The sequence below is a fragment of the Venturia canescens genome, chromosome 8 (genome assembly GCF_019457755.1).
Source record: "Venturia canescens isolate UGA chromosome 8, ASM1945775v1, whole genome shotgun sequence".
Lineage (NCBI taxonomy): Eukaryota > Metazoa > Arthropoda > Insecta > Hymenoptera > Ichneumonidae > Venturia > Venturia canescens.
In genome coordinates, this window is record NC_057428.1 from 8,299,651 (window position 1) to 8,322,143 (window position 22,493).

Consider the following 22,493-nt stretch of genomic DNA (forward strand, 5'->3'; position numbering starts at 1 on the left):
TCGAAAGAGTGATAGTCGAATTTTCGAAAAATCGATATTTTAGTCATCGTCCTATAGGCGATTGTTACATTCTATTTTCGATGTAAACGTGCTTCGAACCTGCAGTTTCTGCTTTATTTATTTTCGGTATTCAAAGTTCTAGTTGAATCTATCTGTCTCCGTATTATCATTCGAAGTTTATAAAATCGAGATTTTAGCTGTTCGAAATTTTAGTCAACATTTGATCCCCACTCGACTTTACGATATTGCGAATTTGCGAATTACCAGAAAATACTTCTATCAGAAATATTTGACGCGTCGGGAAGTGTCTCTGTAATGCTGTAAAACGACTTTCAAAATTCGATATCACGGGAAAATATACTCTATATTCATTCATGTCATACAGGATAAAAGCTTGCAAGTGAAAAATCTGAAAAGTTCACCCCCAACCCTTACTTTCACCCCTTTGGGGATAGTGAATTTTGTTTGATTTCGATTAATAAGGCTAGTATTCTGAAAAACTTGGAATTTTTATGCAATGTAAATCATGTCAATGAAAAATTTGAAATTTTGGCCTCCAACCTTCATTTCACCCCTTTTGAGGGGTGAAGCCTCGGAAACCCCTAAACAAATTGTCGTGTATTTCGGCAACTTATTGGCTTGTACTCATTCTGACACGAAAGTCGACAAAAACTTCACAAGTCAACTGGTTAATGTATGAATTCCCTTAACCTTTTAAGGACGAGGATTTTTACGTTAAAATATCGAACTTTTTTTACACTAAATTTGTGCATAATATCGATGAATTTTTCAAGTAGAATGCTCGACCAAACTAGTGATCGATATTTCGACCAGATCCGTCCTGTAAAGGTTAAGAAAAATATTCAATGTTCAGCAATAAAAAATAGAATACACGAAATTTCGTTTATTTCAAAATTTTATTCCTGAGGAAACCATTGAGCACAAATTCGATCGCGGAGATTCCGTCCTGCAGTCAATTCAGGGTTTACTCGAGCTGGGATGCCGCCTTCATCCAGTCGACCATTTTGTAAAAAACCGAAGTCAGGGTTGTTTCACCAGATTTCATCATAAACTGGTAGAAGACGGTACCTATCACTTATTGCCATATTATGGAAAATGGCGCATGTGTTTGTAATTTTCGCAGCAGTTGTGGGATCATAGTAAAGAACTCGTTGTTTTAACAAACACCGGAATCTCATTTTCAAAATCCCATTTACCCTTTCAATTATCGATCGAGCTCTGCAAAAAGAAGCATTAAACGCTGCTTCTGGGGACCCATCTTCTGGGTTTTGATACGGCGTCATGAGCCACTGCCTCAACGGGTATCCTCCGTCACCCAATAGATAAAACCGTTCATCTCCGTAGTTGTAAAGTCTTCGCATTAACCGCTGGATTTCACTGTCGTTCCAAATCGTACAATCATGCACACTACCAGGGTACCGTGAATTGATATTTAAAATCTTAAAATCAGCGTCACAAATAAGCTGAACATTCAAAGAGTGATATCCCTTTCTGTTCACATAGATATGCTCAGGATGTATTGGACGATTTCCGAGAGGAGGAGCTATAGCTATATGGGTGCAATCAATACACCCAATCGCATGTGGAAAGTTGAATTTCTCGAAAAACTTGTTGCGTGCTTTATGAAACCTGATGTATTCTTGAAATATTTCAGGGCGGTTAAATACGTCGATGACTTTCCTCAATGATCTGCTTACAGAGGGCTGACTCATATCACTGTATATGCCAAGACCAACATCCATTTGGTAACTACCAGTACCAAAAAATCTTAGAGCTGTTAACACCTACGATAATAAAAGTATTCGTCAGTTGAATAGTTTTTATCGATGCAAAATTCATCATTATTCAATAAAATATTTTGAGCATAGCAGACATGAACGGGAAATCGAATCTTGTTCGTATTATTGCGCCAATGGAAAAAAAAATATTTTAATTACCTTTCAGGGAACATCTAATGCTGATCTTCGTGCTAGTGGTGCCTCGTACTGTCGAACAATTGTAATGAGTAAGGAGTCTGGAAAGGATCCAGCGAGTCCCGAAGTTGGGGGGAGGGGAGAGAAAAAGAGGGAATCGCCCCTCACGGTAATGAGAAAAGCAAATTTTGAAGGGAGAAGGAGTGCGAGATTCGACCGAGACAGTGGTTGCGCGGATCACAGAGTTAGAATCGATATACCAAAGTAAATTACATTGAGGAGATTCGTACTAGAAGGCATATCCGAACTGAAAAATACGTATCAAAATTGTGGTTATTCATTTATGCATAATTTCTGTATTTTTTTTGTATCTGCTGTTGTTCTTTTATTGGGTGAAACATGCCGTCACAGCTTTTCGTTCAGATTCCCTCAATCGTGGGATTGACTCTGATCGCGGGGTTAGCCCTCTATATTCGACAATGTTTGTCTTTCTCAATTACTATTTATGTTGAAATGCGGCGTTCCTTATAAAAATTGAACAAAATTATTGGTAAAAGAAAATAACCGTATGTGTATACACGATTATGTCCGCTTTATTCTTTGCTACACTGTATAATTTGGCACCCCCGTTATAAATGTCTTTCCTGCATAAATAAATAAAAGTTACAAATTGTCAATCCAATAGACAAACAATCGTTATTTTCCTTCATTAATAATTCATTACACAATATCAATTATTCGAGTCACTCGCTCTTTGGTCAATCGATAAATTGCAACAAAACCGTCGCCAGTTAACTTTTCAAAGGGGTTCCTCGCATCATGCATTTGTCGTTGAGGATGTTCTTCTTCCACTATATCTTCTAAATCTTCTTGAAGTTCGTAATTCATAAATCGACGAAGGTTGTTCATTTTTGGTGCGCACAATTATAGTTAAATAACTAAAAAATGTAACAGGGATGAGATCCGTGTCAAATATGACGTTTAGTGTCTAATACGACGTTTCGTGAACGAAAATTAGTTTCGTTAACGAAAATAATGTTTTCCCTACAAAAAGTGACTCTTCGATGGAACTTTCAATCCGTCAACGGAAGTGATACATGAAACTTTACGTCCGTTCACGGATTGTATTCCGTTCACAGAAAACGTTTCCCGTGAGTCGAGAATAGTCCCCCAGTTGTCTGTTACATGGATGATATTCTCATTCCATCAGAAACAGTGAATGAGGGTATTCAAGAATTAAAGGTTGTTTTAGAAGCTTTAACTCAGGCTGGATTTTCAGTTAATTTGAAGAAATGTTCATTTTTAAAACTGAAAATAGAATTTCTTGGTTATGAGGTTTCGGCAGGAAAAATCCAACCAAACCCTCGCAAGATTGTTGCATTAACTGCACTTCCTCCTCCTCAAACTGTTACTCAACTGAGACAGTTTATTGGACTAGCCTCTTATTTTCGGCAGTTTATTAAGGGATTTTCTAAACTTGCTGCTCTTTTGTATAAATTTACAAATGGTAAAGGGAAAATTGATTGGAATCCAGAGCTTGAGAAAATTCGAAAGACTATTATTTCTCGGTTAACCAGTTCTCCTCTTTTCATGATCTTTGATCCAAATTTTCCGATGGAGTTACATCAGATGCTAGCTCAATTGGTTATGGTGCAGTTTTCATTCAAAAAGTAAATGGAAAAACTCATGTTGTGGCTTATTTTAGCAAACGGACAACAGAAGTAGAGTCACGGTATCATTCTTATGAATTAGAAACTCTTGCTGTTGTAAATGCCATTAAACATTTTCGTCATTATTTACAAGGGAGAGAATTTACAGTAGTTACAGATTGTAATTCTCTCAAAGCTTTTTGTACAAAAGTGGATTTAACCCGAAGAATTTATAAATGGTGGACATTTTTGCAGTCGTTTAACTTCGAAATTGTTTATCGAGAAGGAAAAAATTTGTCACATGCGGATTTCTTTTCTCGAAATCCTTTACCTGAAAAGTACAAATTTAATGTTCATATCATTGAACAAAAACATATCAATTTCACACAAATTTCTGATAATTGGTTACAGGCAGAGCAACAAAGGGATGATGAAATCTGTGATCTTATCTCGAAACTAGAAAATTATCAACTTGATTCAAATGTTTCCAAATCATACGAGTTTAAATCTGGAATTCTTTTCAGAAAAATTCAGCGGAATAATCAGACTTATACTTTACTCATAATTCCTAGAGCTTTTCAATGGGCTATAATAAATCATGTACATGAGTCAATTATTCATTTAGGATGGGATAAAACTTTGGAAAAAACTTATCAGTATTATTGGTTTCCTAAGATGTCTAAATACGTTCAAAAGTTTGTTGAAAATTGCATTACTTGTCAACTTTCTAAATCTGCTTCTGGTAAAGTTCAAGCTGAATTACATTCAATTCCAAAAGTAAAGATTCCCTGGCATACTATTTATATTGACGTTACTGGAAAGCTCAGTGGCAAAAATAATATTAAAGAATATGTTTTTGTCTTTATTGATGCTTTCACTAAATTTATTCTTCTTCGTCATTGTCTCTGTGTTGATGCTGCAAATGCTATAGAAGCTCTTAAGTCAGTTGTTGCTTTGTTTGGACCTCCAATTCGTGTGATTGCTGATCAAGGGAGATGCTTTGCAAACAAAAAACTTTCGCGATTTTTGTAGTTCTCATTGTATCAATCTTCATTTGATAGCTACTGGTACTAGTCGAGGCAATGGTCAAGTTGAACGTGTTCTGAGTACACTGAAAAATATGTTTACTTCTGTTGAAGCAAATAGTAACAAATCTTGGCAAGATTCTCTTGAAGATATTCAATTAGCAATAAATTGTACAGTCAATAGAGTGGCCAAAGCAGCTCCTTTAGAATTAATGATTGGTCGAGTAGCAAGACCTTTAAATTTATTACCTATCATTGATGAAGAAAAAAAAATTGATCAGGAAAAGCAAATCTTTCTAAATTTGTTTTTGGAGATTATGTTTTAATAAAAAATCATGAAAGAAATCAGACAAAATTAGATCCGAAATTTAGAGGTCTATTTCGTATGACTGAAATATTGGACAGAGATAGATACATATTGAAACCTCCGAATTCTAATAGCACTTACCAATACGCTCATGACCGTATCCGAGCAATGACCAATTGTTCTATTCCATCAGAACTAAATACTTACTATGATGAATTTACTGAAGAATCATCAAGTATTTCAGGTATTCAATTGAAAATTGAAATGTTTGATTTTTTTTTGTATAACATTATGTGATATACTTGTTGACACACCTACTTATGAAGAAATACCTGAGAGTATTTGAGTGAAAAAAAATGATTGTCATACCCGTCATGGTTTGATCATGATCTTGGAGCACACATTCATTATGCTTATTAGTTGCAAGTCAAAAAGAACCTAACTCATTTCGGTGAGCGGAGATGGTGCAATGTAACGGCTAATGGTGTGATGCTGTCGCATGAGGCAACTGTGTTTTGGAAATAAAGAGGAATGGTCAACTTGTTGTTGTCATTCAAATGTGAAATGCTAAATTGATAATTAGCAATGTTACATTGGAGATTACATGTCTTTGGATAAGAATGTAAATCTTGTGTGAAGAATACAAGTCTTTTGAGAAGATTGTAATTCTTGGTCGTAAAAATGAATAAAAATATTTAAAACAATAGAGTGTTGTCAACGGTTTATTGAAGAATTTATTAAAAAAAAAAATCTTTTATAATTATCAAAATAATAATGATCAGGTTGGCCAAACGAAAAAAAAACTTATATTTAATTTCCAGAAGAATCAGATACAACACACGAGGACGTGTGAATGTCAGTACGGCCTTATCGGAGAAATGATGATCTTGGCGGAGAGATGAGGGTTTCTATTATTTTAGAGAATCGATCAAGAAGACAGATGACGAACGAAAGAGCAGTCAATGAAAAGATAGCGAAGAGACTTGACATAAAAAATCTATATTACTTTAATTACATTTATATTATAAAATAATAAAAGTTTAATAATGCGTCCCTCACGCAAAACTCTACGAGATCGTATGAATTTACGTTCTTCACCGACATATATGTATAAAGTGTTGCGTGAAAAACGTGCTATATCAGGAAACATGGACGTAGTTGATATAAATGGAAAAGTACTTATATGTATATGATATAAAATGACGATGAACGGTTATGGATATTATTATGGCCTCACGTTGGCCACGAGTCTTACACCGAGCACACGATAAACGGTGTAACCAACGATCCCGAACTAACGGTAATGATCATCGCACGGTTATGGTACAGAATGAGGAAGAGAAAAAGTGAGAACATTCTCTTCTGTTGCCCAAACGATGTACAGAGTCGAAGAAAGAGTTGAGTTTACCTCCTCATTCTTTCGTGTCCTTGCCTCGTTTTCTCTGTATCTACCTGAAGCGATGACCACTCCTCTCTCAAACTGGATATAATCAAAGGAAAACCGGAGTTTCTTGTTTTTTGAACTGACTGAAGAAAAAAAATTGTGATGAAAAAAACAAAAATAAATTGTAAAAATTAGATTCTCTTCGAGTTCGAGTTAACCCGGCGTTTTTTAGGGAAACAAAAATAATTACCAATATTCTCCAGATACGAGGATATCACTACTACTGATTCGTTGTGCATCCTGCGCGCATTAAAATTTTTTTAAATTAGCAGTTGTAATTACAATTTATTAATGACGTTATAAATTATTTTTCTTTGTATTCCACTGACAACTTTTATAGTTTCATTGGGTGATTTTACAATAGCATACTTCGAATAAAGTAAATGAATATGATTAATAGTTTATTGTAATCATGGAATAAGACACGGAGATTCATTCCTGAAAAGAGAGGAAACCTGAAATAATAAAATTCATAAGAATTCAACGTAGCCGTAATTCATCAACGATACGAAGGCATATGAAGCACGCAAAACAATTGAGATCATACTCCAAGAGGTAAAAAGGAATCTGATATGCCTTGCGATCTTCCTAAAGATATTATATTCTTGTCTGATGGCATTCCTAAATTCTCTCGCAGACTGGACTTTTAAATAAAATGTGCATCTGTATAGTATACGTTAGGGTGCTTAAAAAATCAATTTTTTTTTCGTGCGCCGAAGACGGATGTACATATAAAAAAGTGACGCGAGCTGATTGGTTAATTCATTGATTGAAAAAAAATCAATTAAAAAAAAAAAACATTAACTTATTTGAGATTTTGAAGGATGTTCTCAGCCGAATAACAAAATTTCACATATTTCCAATGGAAAAAGATGGTCTAAATTGGGGGGAGGGGGGGGGGGGGGAGTTCCGCTTTGCCCGGCTGTTCCACTTTGTCCTACTCTTTCTTAATCAAGAAAGAAAGTGCATTTTAGCTTTGCATAACGTCTCATGACTTTTTTAGAGTTTTTCCATGATTTTCCTCAAAATAGGAAAAAAACATAGAAAATTCGTTTGAGGAACCGCTAAGTATTTTTTTTTAATCTCAAATTTTGGAAAAGTCACTTTTTTACATTTACTAACATCCCTCTTCAACCAACGAAAAAAAAATCGATTTTTTTTCAGTATCCTAGTATACATAATATATATGGGCAAATCCATTAACCGCAGCCTGCGCGCTTGGGTCAGCGATTTGGCTGCCGATTTTTTCCCGAAAAGTGGGTTAAAAAATTATTATATCCCCCAAATTTGAAGTCCATTCATGAAATTTTGACCACTGTAGCATTTTTTGAAATTCCTAAAAAGTTTTTTTTTTTGCCATTTCCATGATTTTTTCATGCGAACTCTATGAGGTTTAAAGACTCCTACAAAGCGGTATTTTTCTTCTTGAACTTTTGAGAAACAAACAGTTTTTGACTCCAATTGAAAATCTGATTGAATTAGCAATCTTATCTTAAATAACTATTTTCGCAAAATTTTCTACATTCTTTAAAAGCGGCCGTAGCTATAATTTTTCACGTAGACGGCTTCAATACGGCATTAATTTTTCATCTAGGTATATTCTATAACTGCATACACGAATATGTATATGTTTCCACATTCCTTTTGATACACAGCCTCTTAAAGCTAATTGATTTCTGAAAAATCGCCCATTGCAAACAGCTGGAAAATTTTTCTACTTCAATGGAATGTTTTGAAATATTCTGAGAATGTACTTCATTCTATACTCATACAATACTGGAAATTTTTAGAATGAGTTTTAGCTGGTTCGTGAGCTGTGAATTTTTGAAATCTCGAAACCTTTATAAAAGGTTATAAAAAAACCATTTCAAACCTGATGAATGAAAAAAATGAATCTGCTGAATCATGGTAATGCATGAAAAACGTTTTTTTGAAAGGAATAAAATATTATCAAATAAATGCAAAAGTGACGAGTACATAGGATGACGAATGAAAAAAATTGAAAACATAATGATATGTAAGAAAAATTACGAAACCAACTGTAAATAATTTCAACACGATACAGAAGAAAAATAACAAATTACGAAAAAACATTATTAAAAAAAAAAAAATACAAATCTAGCTATTTAAAAAATTCAAATAGAGCGTGAGAATTCATTCCTACGGGAAGAATTAGGAACTTGAGAAAGTTTTAATGAATCAAAAAAGTTACTATCTGGGTTACGTGCAACACAAAAATATATGATATCGATCGGAGGATAAGTATTTTATTAGTAATTCGTAATTTTTCACAATATAAAATTGTTACAAGAAGCGTTCAAATCCAAAAAAAATATAACTTTCAGGATTACCTGCAGGGAGATTCGAGGGAAGGAGTGGACACAGCATAGAAGAATAAGTAGTATAGACGTTCTCAAAATTCCGTCTCGACTAAGTTCTTATTTTTGCCACCAGGTGTAAAAATCCTAGGAATATAGTAATAGAATTGATCAACACTGTGAAAGTGGCCGTGTTACGTCCCGAAGTCCCGAGAGGGAGATTTAGATGAGATCGTTCAATCCTCGACGTAGAGAACGATGTATCGATTGGTCGATCACCGTTGGTGAGCCTTCTTTGAAGTTTTGGACGATTCTCGATTACATACGTTATATTGTAGGTAAACGTGACCTTCAGTTGGAGGTTTTAATACCCGTAGATTGGGAAGAGATTTTCTAACCACGGAGTCGATGTTAAAGGTCGTTGAATAAAAAGTGTTCGAAGATATTTTGTTACTACAAAATATGACTTTGTTTATTAAGGAGGGTGGCTACCGACGATACAATGTCGCCATACCAAACCATGTTGAATACATTAAAAATTTCAAAATGATAAGAATTTAATAAAATATGGTGAACATATTCTTTAGTGCCAAATTTGACAATACAAATTTTTTAAGATTTTCCTTCTGTACAGTTATCGATCACTAAAGTTCATAAGCATAGCGTTTCCATATATATAGGTATACATTCCGGGCTTTAATGCGTAATTACTCGATAACTAAGCAGAAGAAAATTTTGAAAAAAATGGTGTCTTCGCACTTGATGTTGAAGAACATTATCACCAAATTTGATCAATTTCTTATCATTTTGACGAGTGTAGCTACTCCCCTTAATGCAGAATTACACTTTTCATTACAAGCTGAGATAGATTTTGATTTGAATTTCGCTGAATTTAACAATTTTACTGATTGGAGAAAAGTTATTACGTTTGATATTCGATGCTGTTGAGGTGATAAGAGGTTTCCCACATTGAATACTAATATACAATAGCTTCGGAAAGTAGGAAAAAAAAAATTGACACATAAACCAGATTTACAAAATCCAAGTTTCTCCAATCATGCAGAAAAGTTGATATTTAAATCCAAGTTCATGCTTACAGGCACGTCTTCCGCTTACCGGACATAGCTACGGCTTTGCGTAGATTTTTTTTTATCATTTGGAACCGTTTTGGGGGGCGGCGCGATCAATTTTTTTTTTACCCATATTAAGGGCTACCCTAATGAATATGTATTAATGAATTTAATTTCTGATTAATGAATTTAATTAATGAATTATATTTAATTAATGAAATGTAATAAAAGGAATTTATCATTATAAAATAGATATGTTTGTGATATTAACAATGTCCTAGCCCGAATAATACGCGGATAATCAATTTGTTTGCTGATTTTTTTACTCTGCTATGTAATGGGACTTGATCTCTGCAAACAGAATAAAATAAAACGAGTACCGGCTTTTATGGTGGTTTTTAATCAACCTTTATTCTTATATCTCAGGTATCATCGAAATTCATAAAAAAAAAGTAATTTTTCACAATAAAATACAGATATTTTTGACATCATAACGCCCGATGCAATAAAAACCAGTGTTGAAATGCGTGTAAACGGTACTTAAACACCGGTTTTACTACATTGGGTGTTACTTAACCGGAATAAAAGGCCGTGTAAACGTAGTCAATAATGCAAACATTTTAGGAAGCGAGATTAGAAAATCAGTAGTAACGGTATGTCTAATCTAATGGGATCTTGTGCATACACCACCACCGCATCAGGCTGGGATTTCGTGAACATTTCCAAAATACGATATGTCCCTCCTTCCCTCTAGTCTTCCTGATCCCCTGGTATTATTCACAATATTCGACGTCGATTTTGGATCTTATACGACCAAAGATCTGGTTATGAAACTGATAACCTTAATAGATATCATAAAAAGACACAAAATACAAGCATCTTCTTAATCAATATCAAAAATATTCAGTAAAATCAAGGTACATTGGAGATCAGTGTTTTGGGTCAACGTCTCTCGCGATTTCTTTGATTTTCCAGTGAGGTCGTAAATCTCACTGCACTGATGTGACGAAAGAAGTGAACCAATGTCACACTTTAAATTAATGAAGGGTGACTGTTTCGCGTAGAAAGAAATGTAAATTCGGATACACTGCTTCTATATTTTTGGAAGTTTAAATTCAAGTACACAGATGTTACAAATGACTTGATTCATAAGCTTGACTCGGCAACACTGAAGAATTTGTATACTATCGGTTGTACAGACTCGGCTATATCTCAGTCTCTAGTGTTGACTCGGCAACTCCTTTTCGAGAACTCTCGTAGTTTCTTTCAAAACTATGGAGTCTCGATTTACTCCCACTCAAAAGGAGGGGGTTGAAAAATACATACAAAATCCAAGACATGCATTCTCATTGGTCTGCTGTTTTTCATGTACCTCTCTTTAAGAATCGCCAGCCCTCCTCGTAAATACTTAGTTTCGCGGATAGACTACAAAATAGAAAAACAGTCATAAAACATCTGGCCGCCAAAAGGCCAGCCCGAACGATTGACCGTTAACCGGGGAAAATCCGGTGTGCACGAAATTTAGGAAAAAACCCTTAAGCGGCTTGCCACCATAAAAAACTCTGCTTTGGCGCACAATTTAATCTTCCCCATAATAATGCTTAAAAAGAATGACAGGGCAAACGTGTCTCGTTCCATCTACTCGCGAAAAACCTAGTGAAAATGCATGCTTGTTCTGTAGGAATATTATAGAACTTATTTTCTCTGTCATTTATAGTGATTTTATCTTTTACTAATACTTAGCGTCTCAGTCGACGCTCCAGACTCCCCCCGTTGAGAGGATTCCGATCAATAACTTCATTAAATTTTAAAATAGACGATTAATTATGTTATGTGGATATCATGGTTCACTACATAGAGTCTTTTCCAATATTTGGTAATGGAGCAAGTCGTTGAACATTCCGCTTAAATTCACTATTGTTCGTTTTAACCGTAACAACTCTCGTTACTCCATCAGTTCCAGGATGTGTCTCGATGACTCGACCCCTTGCCCATTGCATTGGTTGTAGATGGTCATCCTTTAGGAGAACGAGATCGCCCCTTTTTACCGGAGGTTGATTCTTGTTCCATTTGGATCGAGTGTTTAGTTCGTTCAGAAACTCTTTATACCACCTGATCCAGTAATCTTGACGCATTTTTTTTAAGTGTTCCCACTGGGATAAACGATTTTCCGGCGTCGAGGAATAATCCGGTTGAGGCAAGCTCGTTAATGAATCACCTATCAGGAAATGTCCAGGGGTGAGAACCAGGAGGTCATTAGGATCGGTTGATAATGGACATAATGGACGGGAATTCAAAATGGCTTCGATTTCGATCGCGAACGTATTAAATTCCTCGAATGTGAGTAATACATTATACATCACGCGTTTAAAATGATGCTTGAATGATTTGACCGCTGATTCCCACAAACCTCCAAAATTTGGTGAGAGTGGTGGAATGAATTTCCACGTTATCCCCCGCTCTGCAAGATATGTCGTCGTTTTTTGTTGATGATCTGTCGAATGGAAAAGTGCGTAAAGTTCTTTCAATTCATTATTCGCTCCTACAATATTGGTGCCATTGTCGGAATGCATAAAAATAGGTTTCCCTCGGCGGGAAATGAATCTCCTCAACGCCCCGAGAAATCCGTCTGTAGTCAAATCGCTTACGACTTCCAAATGTACTGCTTTGACCACAAGACACACGAACACTGCAACGTATACTTTGATTTTACCTCGATTGCGGTGTTTCTTTTCTTTGATGAAAAAGGGACCGCAATAATCGACTCCGACCTTCGAAAAAGGTCTTGCTTCTGTGACCCGGAGGGAGGGTAAATTTCCCATAGTATACGCAGCGGTCGTTGGATTGGCTCTAAAACAAGTGATGCAATTCCGTATAACCTTTCTTATTTGACTGCGCCCGTCAATTATCCAATACTGTCTCCGTATCGCATATAGCGTCGTTTGGATTCCCGAATGATAATTTTGTTGGTGATGATGTTCAATGATGAGTGAGGTTATACGATGAGATCGAGGCAACAGTGCTGGATGTCTCTGCGTGTATGGCAATTGTGCATTTTTTAGTCTTCCTCCCACTCGTAATATTCCTTCCTCGTCGACAAATGGATTCAACGTTTTCAATTTGCTTGAATTCGCTATGTTATGATTGTCGTTGAGATCCTGAAGTTCTTGCTTGAATTCCGCTCCTTGTGCGAGTTTGACGATTTTTAATTCCGCTTGATTCAACTCCTCTGCATTTAAGCTACCCTTGTAGTGATTATCCCTTTTCAATCGTAAGCAATATGCTATTATGCGTCTCAACTTAGAGAATGACGAAAACTTACTAAACAATTCGCATTCGGTGGTTGTAACTAGACAGCATATTTTTTTGAGTTCAGGGATATCATCTGGAACGTGAATCATTTTCCTTGGCCACGACGATTCAGTATTGTTTAACCATTGAGGTCCCTTCTTCCATAAATTATTTTTAACGAAGTTTTTCGGGGTTTGCCCGCGAGAAAGTTGATCTGCAGGGTTATCACCCGATGGGATATGTCGCCAATCATCAGGATTTGTTTTTTCCTGTATTTCTGCCACGCGATTGCTTACAAACGTTTTTAATTTATGGGAAGAGGTATTTATCCAGTGTAACGTGATTGTTGAATCAGTCCAAAGATATACATTATTGAATTTGATGTCGATCGTTTCGTAGACATGATTATATAGCTTTGTGAGTAATTGAGCTGCACACAACTCCAAACGTGGTATGGTTAATTGTTTGAGTAGTGCTACTCGAGATTTCGAGCAGAGTAATCTACATGCTACGTTACCGGATCGATCGATCGATCGAAGATATATGCAGGCTCCATACCCCTTCTCACTGGCGTCGCAAAAACCATGTAATTGCACTTCGCATGCTTCACGTAAAATTACGTGTCTTTCGTACGACCACGTGGAAAGGATGTGCAATTCTTCGCAATACGTAGTCCACTCCGTGTGAATATTTTGAGTCACGGATTCGTCCCAGTCTAATTTAAGGAGCCAGAGTTTTTGCATTAAACATTTCGCATACAATATTATTGGGCCGAGTAATCCCAATGGGTCGAAAATCTTCGCAATTTCCGACAAAATTTTTCGTTTTGTGCTAAACATATCAGTATGTATATTCTGAACGGAGTATTTTATTGCGTCTTCCGTTGAGCTCCAGAGAATTCCCAATGTCTTAAGTGGCTGTTCCTTGTCTAATGAGATAGTGCGATTGAGATGCTCGTCTGGAAGTCCTTCGAGCACACGCAGGTCATTTGATGCCCATTGACGTAGGAGAAGACCTCCGCATTCGAGCAGGTCAGCGATTTCAATGCGTAACATCCGAACTTCTTCAATAGTTGATGCGCCTGTAAGTAAATCGTCGACGTACATATCCTGCTTCAAAATTCGGGCTGTCTCGGGAATTTGCCTTTCTCGTCATCGGCTAATTGGTGGAGACATCGAATAGCCAAAAACGGTGCCGATGCCACTCCGAATACTAAGCGATTGTACTCAAATGTTTGCACTCCGTTGGGTCCCTGCCATAAAATTTTTTGATATTTCCGATCTTCGCCTCGAACCATGAATTGACGATACATTTTTTCGATATCGGCCGTGATGACGTAATTGTACATTCGAAATCGAAGAAGCAAGGTAAATATATCGTCTTGGATGGTGGGGCCTACCATTAACGCGTCATTTAATGAAACATCGTTGCTCGTTTTCGCCGAAGCGTTGTAGACCATGCGGACCTTTGTGGTTTCACTATCTTCTTTGATGACTGGATGATGCGGTCCATAGAATCCTTCTCCATTATCATTTATAATTTCTGATACGTGTTCTAGTCGGATATACTCCTGGAACCCCGCTGCATATTGCTGTCGAAGTTCTTCGTTGGAGTTTAATCGCCGTGAGAGAGCATTCAATTGTTTTATGGCTCTACCCCTTGACTCACCTAACGATGGGTGTCCTTGTTTAAAGGGGAGTGCAACGATGTAGCGTCCTTGATTATCGCGCTTTACATTTTTTCGGAAGTGCTCTTCGCATGCGAGCTCTTCAGTGGACCAATGTTTCGATTTGTTGCCTTCTTCAACATCCCAGAATTTGACCAGATCATCTTGTAAATTGGTGAAGAGACAGGATTCTGTTGGGGTGCGATCATTCGACACGTCACCCCCAAGCACCCATCCTAATCGTGTCTTTTGAAGCAGGAGATCTGATCCTTCGGCGGATAGATCGATTTGACCGATTGAGAGCATGGATAACGTAGGACCGGCACTTATCAGTATTTCAGGCTCGGCTGACTTATAAAATTCAGGATCCGCCATTCGTATATTGGCAGGGATCGCTATGGTCCTTTTCGGCATAGATTCTGTAGGTATAGAATCTGTGATGCGCGGAATGGTTAAAAACGTTAAAGTTTTTTCGAATCCGTCGTGGATCGATTTGATCGTGGCGGTGATGACATGCTTTGACGCCGTTGTCATCTCGTTTATACCTCCCACAGAAATAGAGAGCTGCGTTTTTGGCAATCGCAGTGTCGTGGCCAACTTTTCGGTTATAAGATTGGCCGTGGAACAAGTGTCCAGTAAAGCCCGACATCGAACTCGTCGCCGGTTTGAATCGTAAATGTCGACCAATGCGCTCGTCATAAATTTGTAACCAGCTGTGCTCGAAGTCAACGCCATTAGTTTTTTGGTTTTCACATCGCCTTTTTTTCTTTGAACTATTTCCGTTGCTGTTTCACATCTCGGTGTGTTTTGTTCAGACGGTATAATAGTTTCTATCTCTGTGGGCACCACGAGTCAATTTTGCGATTGTGACGTCAACGGCGCAGGTTCGGAGTGTAACAGCGTATTGTGACGTTCGCTGCACCGTAAACAATTTCTGAATTTGCACTCCTTGGATCCATGTGAGCGGAGGCAATTCTGACATAATCCTGCATCTGTAACTGCTTTCATCCGATTTTCGACGGATAAACTTCGGAATTTCTCACATTTATATAGTGGATGTGGTGAACCGGAGCATACGACGCATTTACTCGTAGTGGCAATGGCTAACGTTTTGACCGATTTAGAATTGAATTTGTGAGACTTCGATGCTTCTGATTTTTTTGTTTCGCGACTGTCCGTTTCCCATTGAGTGATCCGCGATGCCGTCCCATAGAGAAAGTCTAGGAGTTTTTTGAGTTCCGGAAATTTTCCTCGTACTAACGTTTCATCCCATTTTTGTTTCGTTGATTTCGGCAATTTTTCGATAATATTTTGAACAATAACATGCTCACCGATTTCGACATTGAGCGATTTTAAAGAGAGAACGTGTTGTTGGGTTTCGTCGGCTAATCTCGTAAGACCGGACGCTGTTTCCTTTTCTTGTATGGGCATACGTAATAAAAGGCTGAGATGGCGCGAAATTATTATTCTTTCGTCTTGATATGAATCTTCCAGTAATTGCCAGGCTCGATCGTAATTGTCGCTAGTGATAGTAAATATGTCTATTTTTCGCGCTGCGTCTCCCGATAAGCACGCCTTTAAGTATTGGAGCTTTTCCACGTTGCTTAATTCATTTCGATTACCGATCATGTTATTGAATGAATCTTTGAATCCAAGCCATTGTTCATATCTTCCTTCGAATTTGGGTAAGGATGCTTCGGGCAGCTTCAAACGGGGCATTCGATGTATGAGAGAGCGAGATACATCTTCTGTCCTATGTGCACTAGCAGAAGTTTCGCTACCGATCGTTGAATTAGATGTGTTTGGAGGAGTCAATAGATTTTCAGCTTCGCTAACCGCATCAAGGTAATTCTCTTCCGTGGCTATTCTTTCGGCTGTGTGATCGTTTTCTTGGTCTATTTCGTCCAATTCATCACATATATTGTCGAAGGGGATAAATGATTCCTTCAATCTTTGTAAGCGCGTTTTAATTCGCATGATATTTATTTCGGTATCTTCTCTTTGCTCCGCTAAAAAGTTTTTGAACGAGGTAATCTGGGATTTGATCGTTCCGCGTTTTTTCACCAAACGTTTGATTTGTTCCGCGTTTGCCATTTTGAAAGATTGTTCAAGGGTCGGATTGGAGTTCGCGAAGGAATGTGATTTTGACTGTTAACGAGCCTACCTTTTAATGTCGGTTCTCGAGATCGTCCTTCTACGTTGTTGCCGCGAGTGTCGTTGTCCTCGGTCTTATGACGAATTTGTCAGTGTTCGTAGTCCGCGATCACTTCACTATGATTGATTTATGTTTCACTGTTATGAATATTGCACAGTAACTGAATTTCCGGCGTCGCTGTATCCGGCTCGAAGGACCAAAATGTTTTGGGTCAACGTCTCTCGCGATTTCTTTGATTTTCCAGTGAGGTCGTAAATCTCACTGCACTGATGTGACGAAAGAAGTGAACCAATGTCACACTTTAAATTAATGAAGGGTGACTGTTTCGCGTAGAAAGAAATGTAAATTCGGATACACTGCTTCTATATTTTTGGAAGTTTAAATTCAAGTACACAGATGTTACAAATGACTTGATTCATAAGCTTGACTCGGCAACACTGAAGAATTTGTATACTATCGGTTGTACAGACTCGGCTATATCTCAGTCTCTAGTGTTGACTCGGCAACTCCTTTTCGAGAACTCTCGTAGTTTCTTTCAAAACTATGGAGTCTCGATTTACTCCCACTCAAAAGGAGGGGGTTGAAAAATACATACAAAATCCAAGACATGCATTCTCATTGGTCTGCTGTTTTTCATGTACCTCTCTTTAAGAATCGCCAGCCCTCCTCGTAAATACTTAGTTTCGCGGATAGACTACAAAATAGAAAAACAGTCATAAAACATCTGGCCGCCAAAAGGCCAGCCCGAACGATTGACCGTTAACCGGGGAAAATCCGGTGTGCACGAAATTTAGGAAAAAACCCTTAAGCGGCTTGCCACCATAAAAAACTCTGCTTTGGCGCACAATTTAATCTTCCCCATAATAATGCTTAAAAAGAATGACAGGGCAAACGTGTCTCGTTCCATCTACTCGCGAAAAACCTAGTGAAAATGCATGCTTGTTCTGTAGGAATATTATAGAACTTATTTTCTCTGTCATTTATAGTGATTTTATCTTTTACTAATACTTAGCGTCTCAGTCGACGCTCCAATCAGAATTTCCAATGTACCTTGATTTTTGTAGAGTGAGACGTCACGTTCTCCAGGAGTAATGGCCTTGTAACGTCTCGTTACAGAAGCTAGAGCTCGATACCGATGATGAAACTCATCATTCGTGAAAAATACTTCAATAATTTACCACGATAACAAGAGTTTTTTGAGCGTACACTGTATGCTCTTCAACTATTATTTTCATGGTCGTACGGTTATGTGAATCTTTAATTACGTGTTGATCCGTGGCAAGACTTTCTAAACAATCTGTACTCCCTGCAGTCTCGTATCGAATAAACTATGTATCTGACATTAACTAAAATATAGAAAAGTGGAGGGATGAGAGGAAGAAAGAGGGAAAGGAAAGAGAGCTCTATCGGGAATAAATACCAGTACTCGAAAGAATGTATCGAATATATTGCCGCGAGAAATAAAGAGACAGGGAGGACAAATATAAAAGGTTCCGGATTCATTTGAAGTCGGCACGTACAAATTTTTCGCACTCATTTTTTCTCCTTTCCTTTATTGCTTTTTATCATTTCATGATAAATCGTTTGATCGTGCATTTTTCAATATCGGAAAAACTTCGCTTGCTTTTCGTGGGAACTTTTTTCTTTTTTTGACTCAAACTCAACCCAATGCTCTCTCCCGGCTTGCAAGAGACTCGGCAGCGCTGCCGATGCGAGCCAATCAGACGCGGCCGCCAACGGACTCGCCGATTCAGTCATGCCAAACTCTCTTCAGACACTAAACACCAAAGCTCGTTCAAGGAAGTTATTTTCTTGATCAATATGGATACACAATTGGTGTGTGCTTATTACACCTACCACTCTTGCTGGAAATTTTTTTCCCTGTAATTTTTCCACCTCAAAGTTTCTATAGTACATTTTGGGTTCGTTTGTTCTTGGCCCGCGAATTGCAACTGCCCGAGAATTTCTTATTGCCTCATTTGTGGATATTCGTTGTTTATTGTTTCCAGGATTACAAACCTATTGATTTCCCGGGATACCAATCCTTGATGTCCTCGTCCCGTAATATTCGAATTTCGTATTCCTCTTGTATTATCTAGTGTTGTTTCTTTATTTGAGTTTCCTGACGTTGTAACTTTCTTTTGAGTTTTCGATTTTCTCGCACATTTTCTCTTTTAGATAACTTTTCCCGTTTTGTAAATTCACCACTTTTCAAATATTTCTCAAACGTTATTGCGTTGGTACTTTCCATTTACGTCGACAGTGAGTAAGCGTAAAAGAAGTAATTCTATCGATCATTTCCTTTATATAGATTACCTCGTTTACCTAAGCGATTACATATATATGATCTATCGGTATTACAGGATTACTCTAATTATCGCTTGTCACACCCAGGGGCGTCGTGTTTACCCTATTTTCTCCCATCCTTTCTCTCCCACTTTTGACTTTTCTGATACTTTCTCTTTGTTCGTATACTTCTTGAGTAGGTAGCCGTGAAATTTTCCCCGATCTTTTCTCGCTTTGAGATCTTGCAATAAATAAGTTGCCAATCCAACGCATTTTTTTATTTTATATGGTCCTTCGTATAATGGCATAAATTTCGCCGTTATATCTTTGTTTGGGTCCGATACATTTAATGCGCGCGCAAGAACGAGTTCCCTCTTCTCAAAACTGGTCGTTCGATGCGTAGAATTAAATCTCTTGGCTTTTAATTTTCCTTTTCTAGTAATTCTTTCTTTTACCGCTGCAACTTTTTCATCGTACGTCAGCTTTTCGACATCTTCTTCCTGCAAAGCTGTTATCCATTCCCTCCAGATTCGATATGGTCTTTTCCTCATTTGTAACTCCGCTGGTGTCACCTCCGTGGTTTCATGGTGTGCGTCATTTATACATGTTTCAATTATGGGAATCCATTTTGCCCAAGCTGTGTTTTTCATCCAGCAATGTTCGGAAAAATCGGGCTAATTCTCGATTTACTCGTTCTACGATGTTTCCTTGAGGATGACGAATTGATGAAAATATCCCTTTTATTCCTTCTTTTTTCTAACTGTTTCAACCATAATTTTGATGTAAATTGAGTCCCATGATCGAATTGAATTCTCTTCGGTTTCCCATAATTCGGAATATAATGCTCAAAGATCTTCCGGATTGTCGTTGGTGCATTTGCTTTCTTAATTGCGTATAACTTTACAAATTTTGTAAACGCATCTATCGTCACGAGAATATGTTTAACCCCACCTGATGATGTAGGTAATGGACCGAAGAAATCAATCGATAATAAATCCCTTGGTCCCTCAGGTATTATGTTCTGCAAATGCATAATTTTTTTGAGTTGGCACCTTATTTCTTTGACATTTATCATATTGCGATACCATCTGTCGAACTCTTTTTGCAAAATGCGGATACGTAAAATCTTCATCAAAAATCCGAAATAACTTTCTTGCTCCGATGTGTCCATACATTTTGTGGAAATCTTCAATTAAACAATCCAGCATTTTGTCAGGGATCATTATTTTCATAGCACCTGTTCTCATTTTTTTTCATTAAACAATTTTCTTTAATTTGATATCGTGGATAATTCTCTGGCTGTTCTTCAATTTCTTTCCATAGTTTTCTTAAGGGTTCGTCTTCTCGTTGTACTTCCCCGATGTTTTTAAGACTCTCCTCTAATTCTGGTTCAATTTCTTTTGCCAAAATTAATGAAATTATGATCTGTTTTTGTTTCTCCCTCTTTTCCATATTATATGGACGGCTCAACATGTCTGCAACACAATTCTTCTTTCCTTCACAGTGTTCTATTTCCAAATCGTAATCTTGGAGTAAGAGTGCCCATCTAAGAAGTCGATCTCCAACGAATCTGCATGTTTTAATGAATGTGAGAGCCTTATGATCCATAAAAATTTTAATCTTTGCACCCAGCAGATACGTACGGAATTTTTGCAGTGACCATACGATTGCGAGAAGTTCTTTTTCTGTTGTGATGTATCCAATTTCTGCTCCTTTCAATGTTCGACTAGCGAAAGCAACGACACCAATTTCACCGTTGTCGTCTTTTTGGCCCAAAACCGCACCAATAGCGTAGTCACTAGCATTTGTTGTTAACAGAAACGGTCTCGATGCATCGACGTGACGAAGGATAACACTTACGGTGAACAGTTGTTTCACTTGGTTAAACGCTCTTTCTCTTCTCTCATTCCAATTCCAAATTTCGTTTTTCTTGAGTAGTTCCAACAGCGGTTTTGTGGTGTCTACATGTTTATTCGTAAACTTGGTGTAAAAATTTACCAATCCGAGAAATCCTCTTAATTGCCTGAGATTTTTCGGTGTTGGAAAATTATGAATCGCACTGATTTTCTCCGGTTGCGGTTTTATCCCATTCGTTGTTGAAATGTGTCCGAGAAAAACCACTTCTTCTTTGAAAACTCGCGATTTCTTGTAATTCAGTGTCATACCATGCATGTGTATCTGTTGGAATAATCTTTCGAGATGGACCAGATGTTCTTCTATACTTTTCGAGACGCATAAAAGATCATTGACGAAATTAATCACTGAATTCCCCAGATTTGCCAATACGATATCCAATCCTTTTATTAAACTGGCCGTACTTGTTTTTAAACCAAATGGTGTTACCGTAAATTGATAACACTTGCCTTTGTGCATAAAAGCTGTATACTTTCGAGATTCATCATGTAACAGAATTTTCCAGAAGCTGCTTGTCATGTCCAGACTCGACATAACTTTTATTCCTTCACATCTTTGGAATATTTCATCGGTTGGTGGCGCTGAATCATGATCTTCGGCCAGATATATGTTCAATTGTCTAGCATCTATACACAATCTCACGGAACTGTCTTTCTTTATAACGGTCACCATTGGGTTGATGAATCGACTCTTAGCCCTTTCGATAACTCCTTGACCCAACATTTGATGTATTTCTTTATTTACTTGCTCTCGGTCTTTTCGTAAAAATATGCCGGTACCGAGCAATTTAATTCTTGAATTTAGTTTTATAATCTCTTTTGGCATACTTTTTGACTCTTTAATTTTGTCTTCCACTTGCTCTTCTGTGAGTTCGTTATCTTCAACAATTGATTCTGGTGTTTCAATTTCCGTTATTCGCAATGCTTCTGAATTCTCTTTTTCTTCGAGGCTTTTCTATATTCCTTCTTCTAATGTCAGAACGACTTGACCATGAACATAAACTCGTCCGAATTCAGTATCGATGTGTAATTTTAAGAATCTCATGCCATCAATTCCTAGTAGTGCCTCCCTCCGAAGTTTCGGAACAATCATCAGTTGTAAATATTCTTTTATTCCTACGACTTCAATTTCTAGAAGAATTTGTCTTTTAATTCTGCTGAGATTCCCACTGAATGCTCCCTTCACTTCTCCTCCAACAACTGGCAATTCAGGGCAGTTTTTGAAATTCTCAGTACATAATTTATAGAATTCTTCTGAAATACACGAGATTTCACTTCCACTATCTATCAGCATTCCCACTTATACTCCTTCGAGTCGGACAGTGATTACTGGACACTTTGGATGTGCTTCATTATCATTGATTTTCGTTAAGCCATCTTCCATCAGATAATCTCGAGGGCTTTCGAATGTGGTTAAATTATTCGATTCTTTTAA

General features: G+C 37.4%; 2 protein-coding genes and 1 pseudogene across 2 annotated transcripts; all 3 read right to left on the reverse strand.

The window, feature by feature from the left end:
- Positions 1-917: 917 nt before the first annotated feature.
- LOC122415216 (putative nuclease HARBI1) lies at positions 918-2,843 on the reverse strand (annotated as a pseudogene).
- An 8,754-nt stretch (positions 2,844-11,597) lies between these two features.
- On the reverse strand, positions 11,598-14,144 carry LOC122415217 (uncharacterized). The gene has a single exon (XM_043427206.1). The coding sequence runs from the start codon at positions 14,142-14,144 to the stop codon at positions 11,598-11,600; it is 2,547 nt and encodes an 848-aa protein (XP_043283141.1).
- An 8-nt stretch (positions 14,145-14,152) lies between these two features.
- On the reverse strand, positions 14,153-15,439 carry LOC122415218 (uncharacterized). The gene has a single exon (XM_043427207.1). It carries the CDS (start codon positions 15,437-15,439, stop codon positions 14,153-14,155), a length of 1,287 nt encoding a protein of 428 aa, XP_043283142.1.
- Between the last annotated feature and the right edge of the window lie 7,054 nt (positions 15,440-22,493).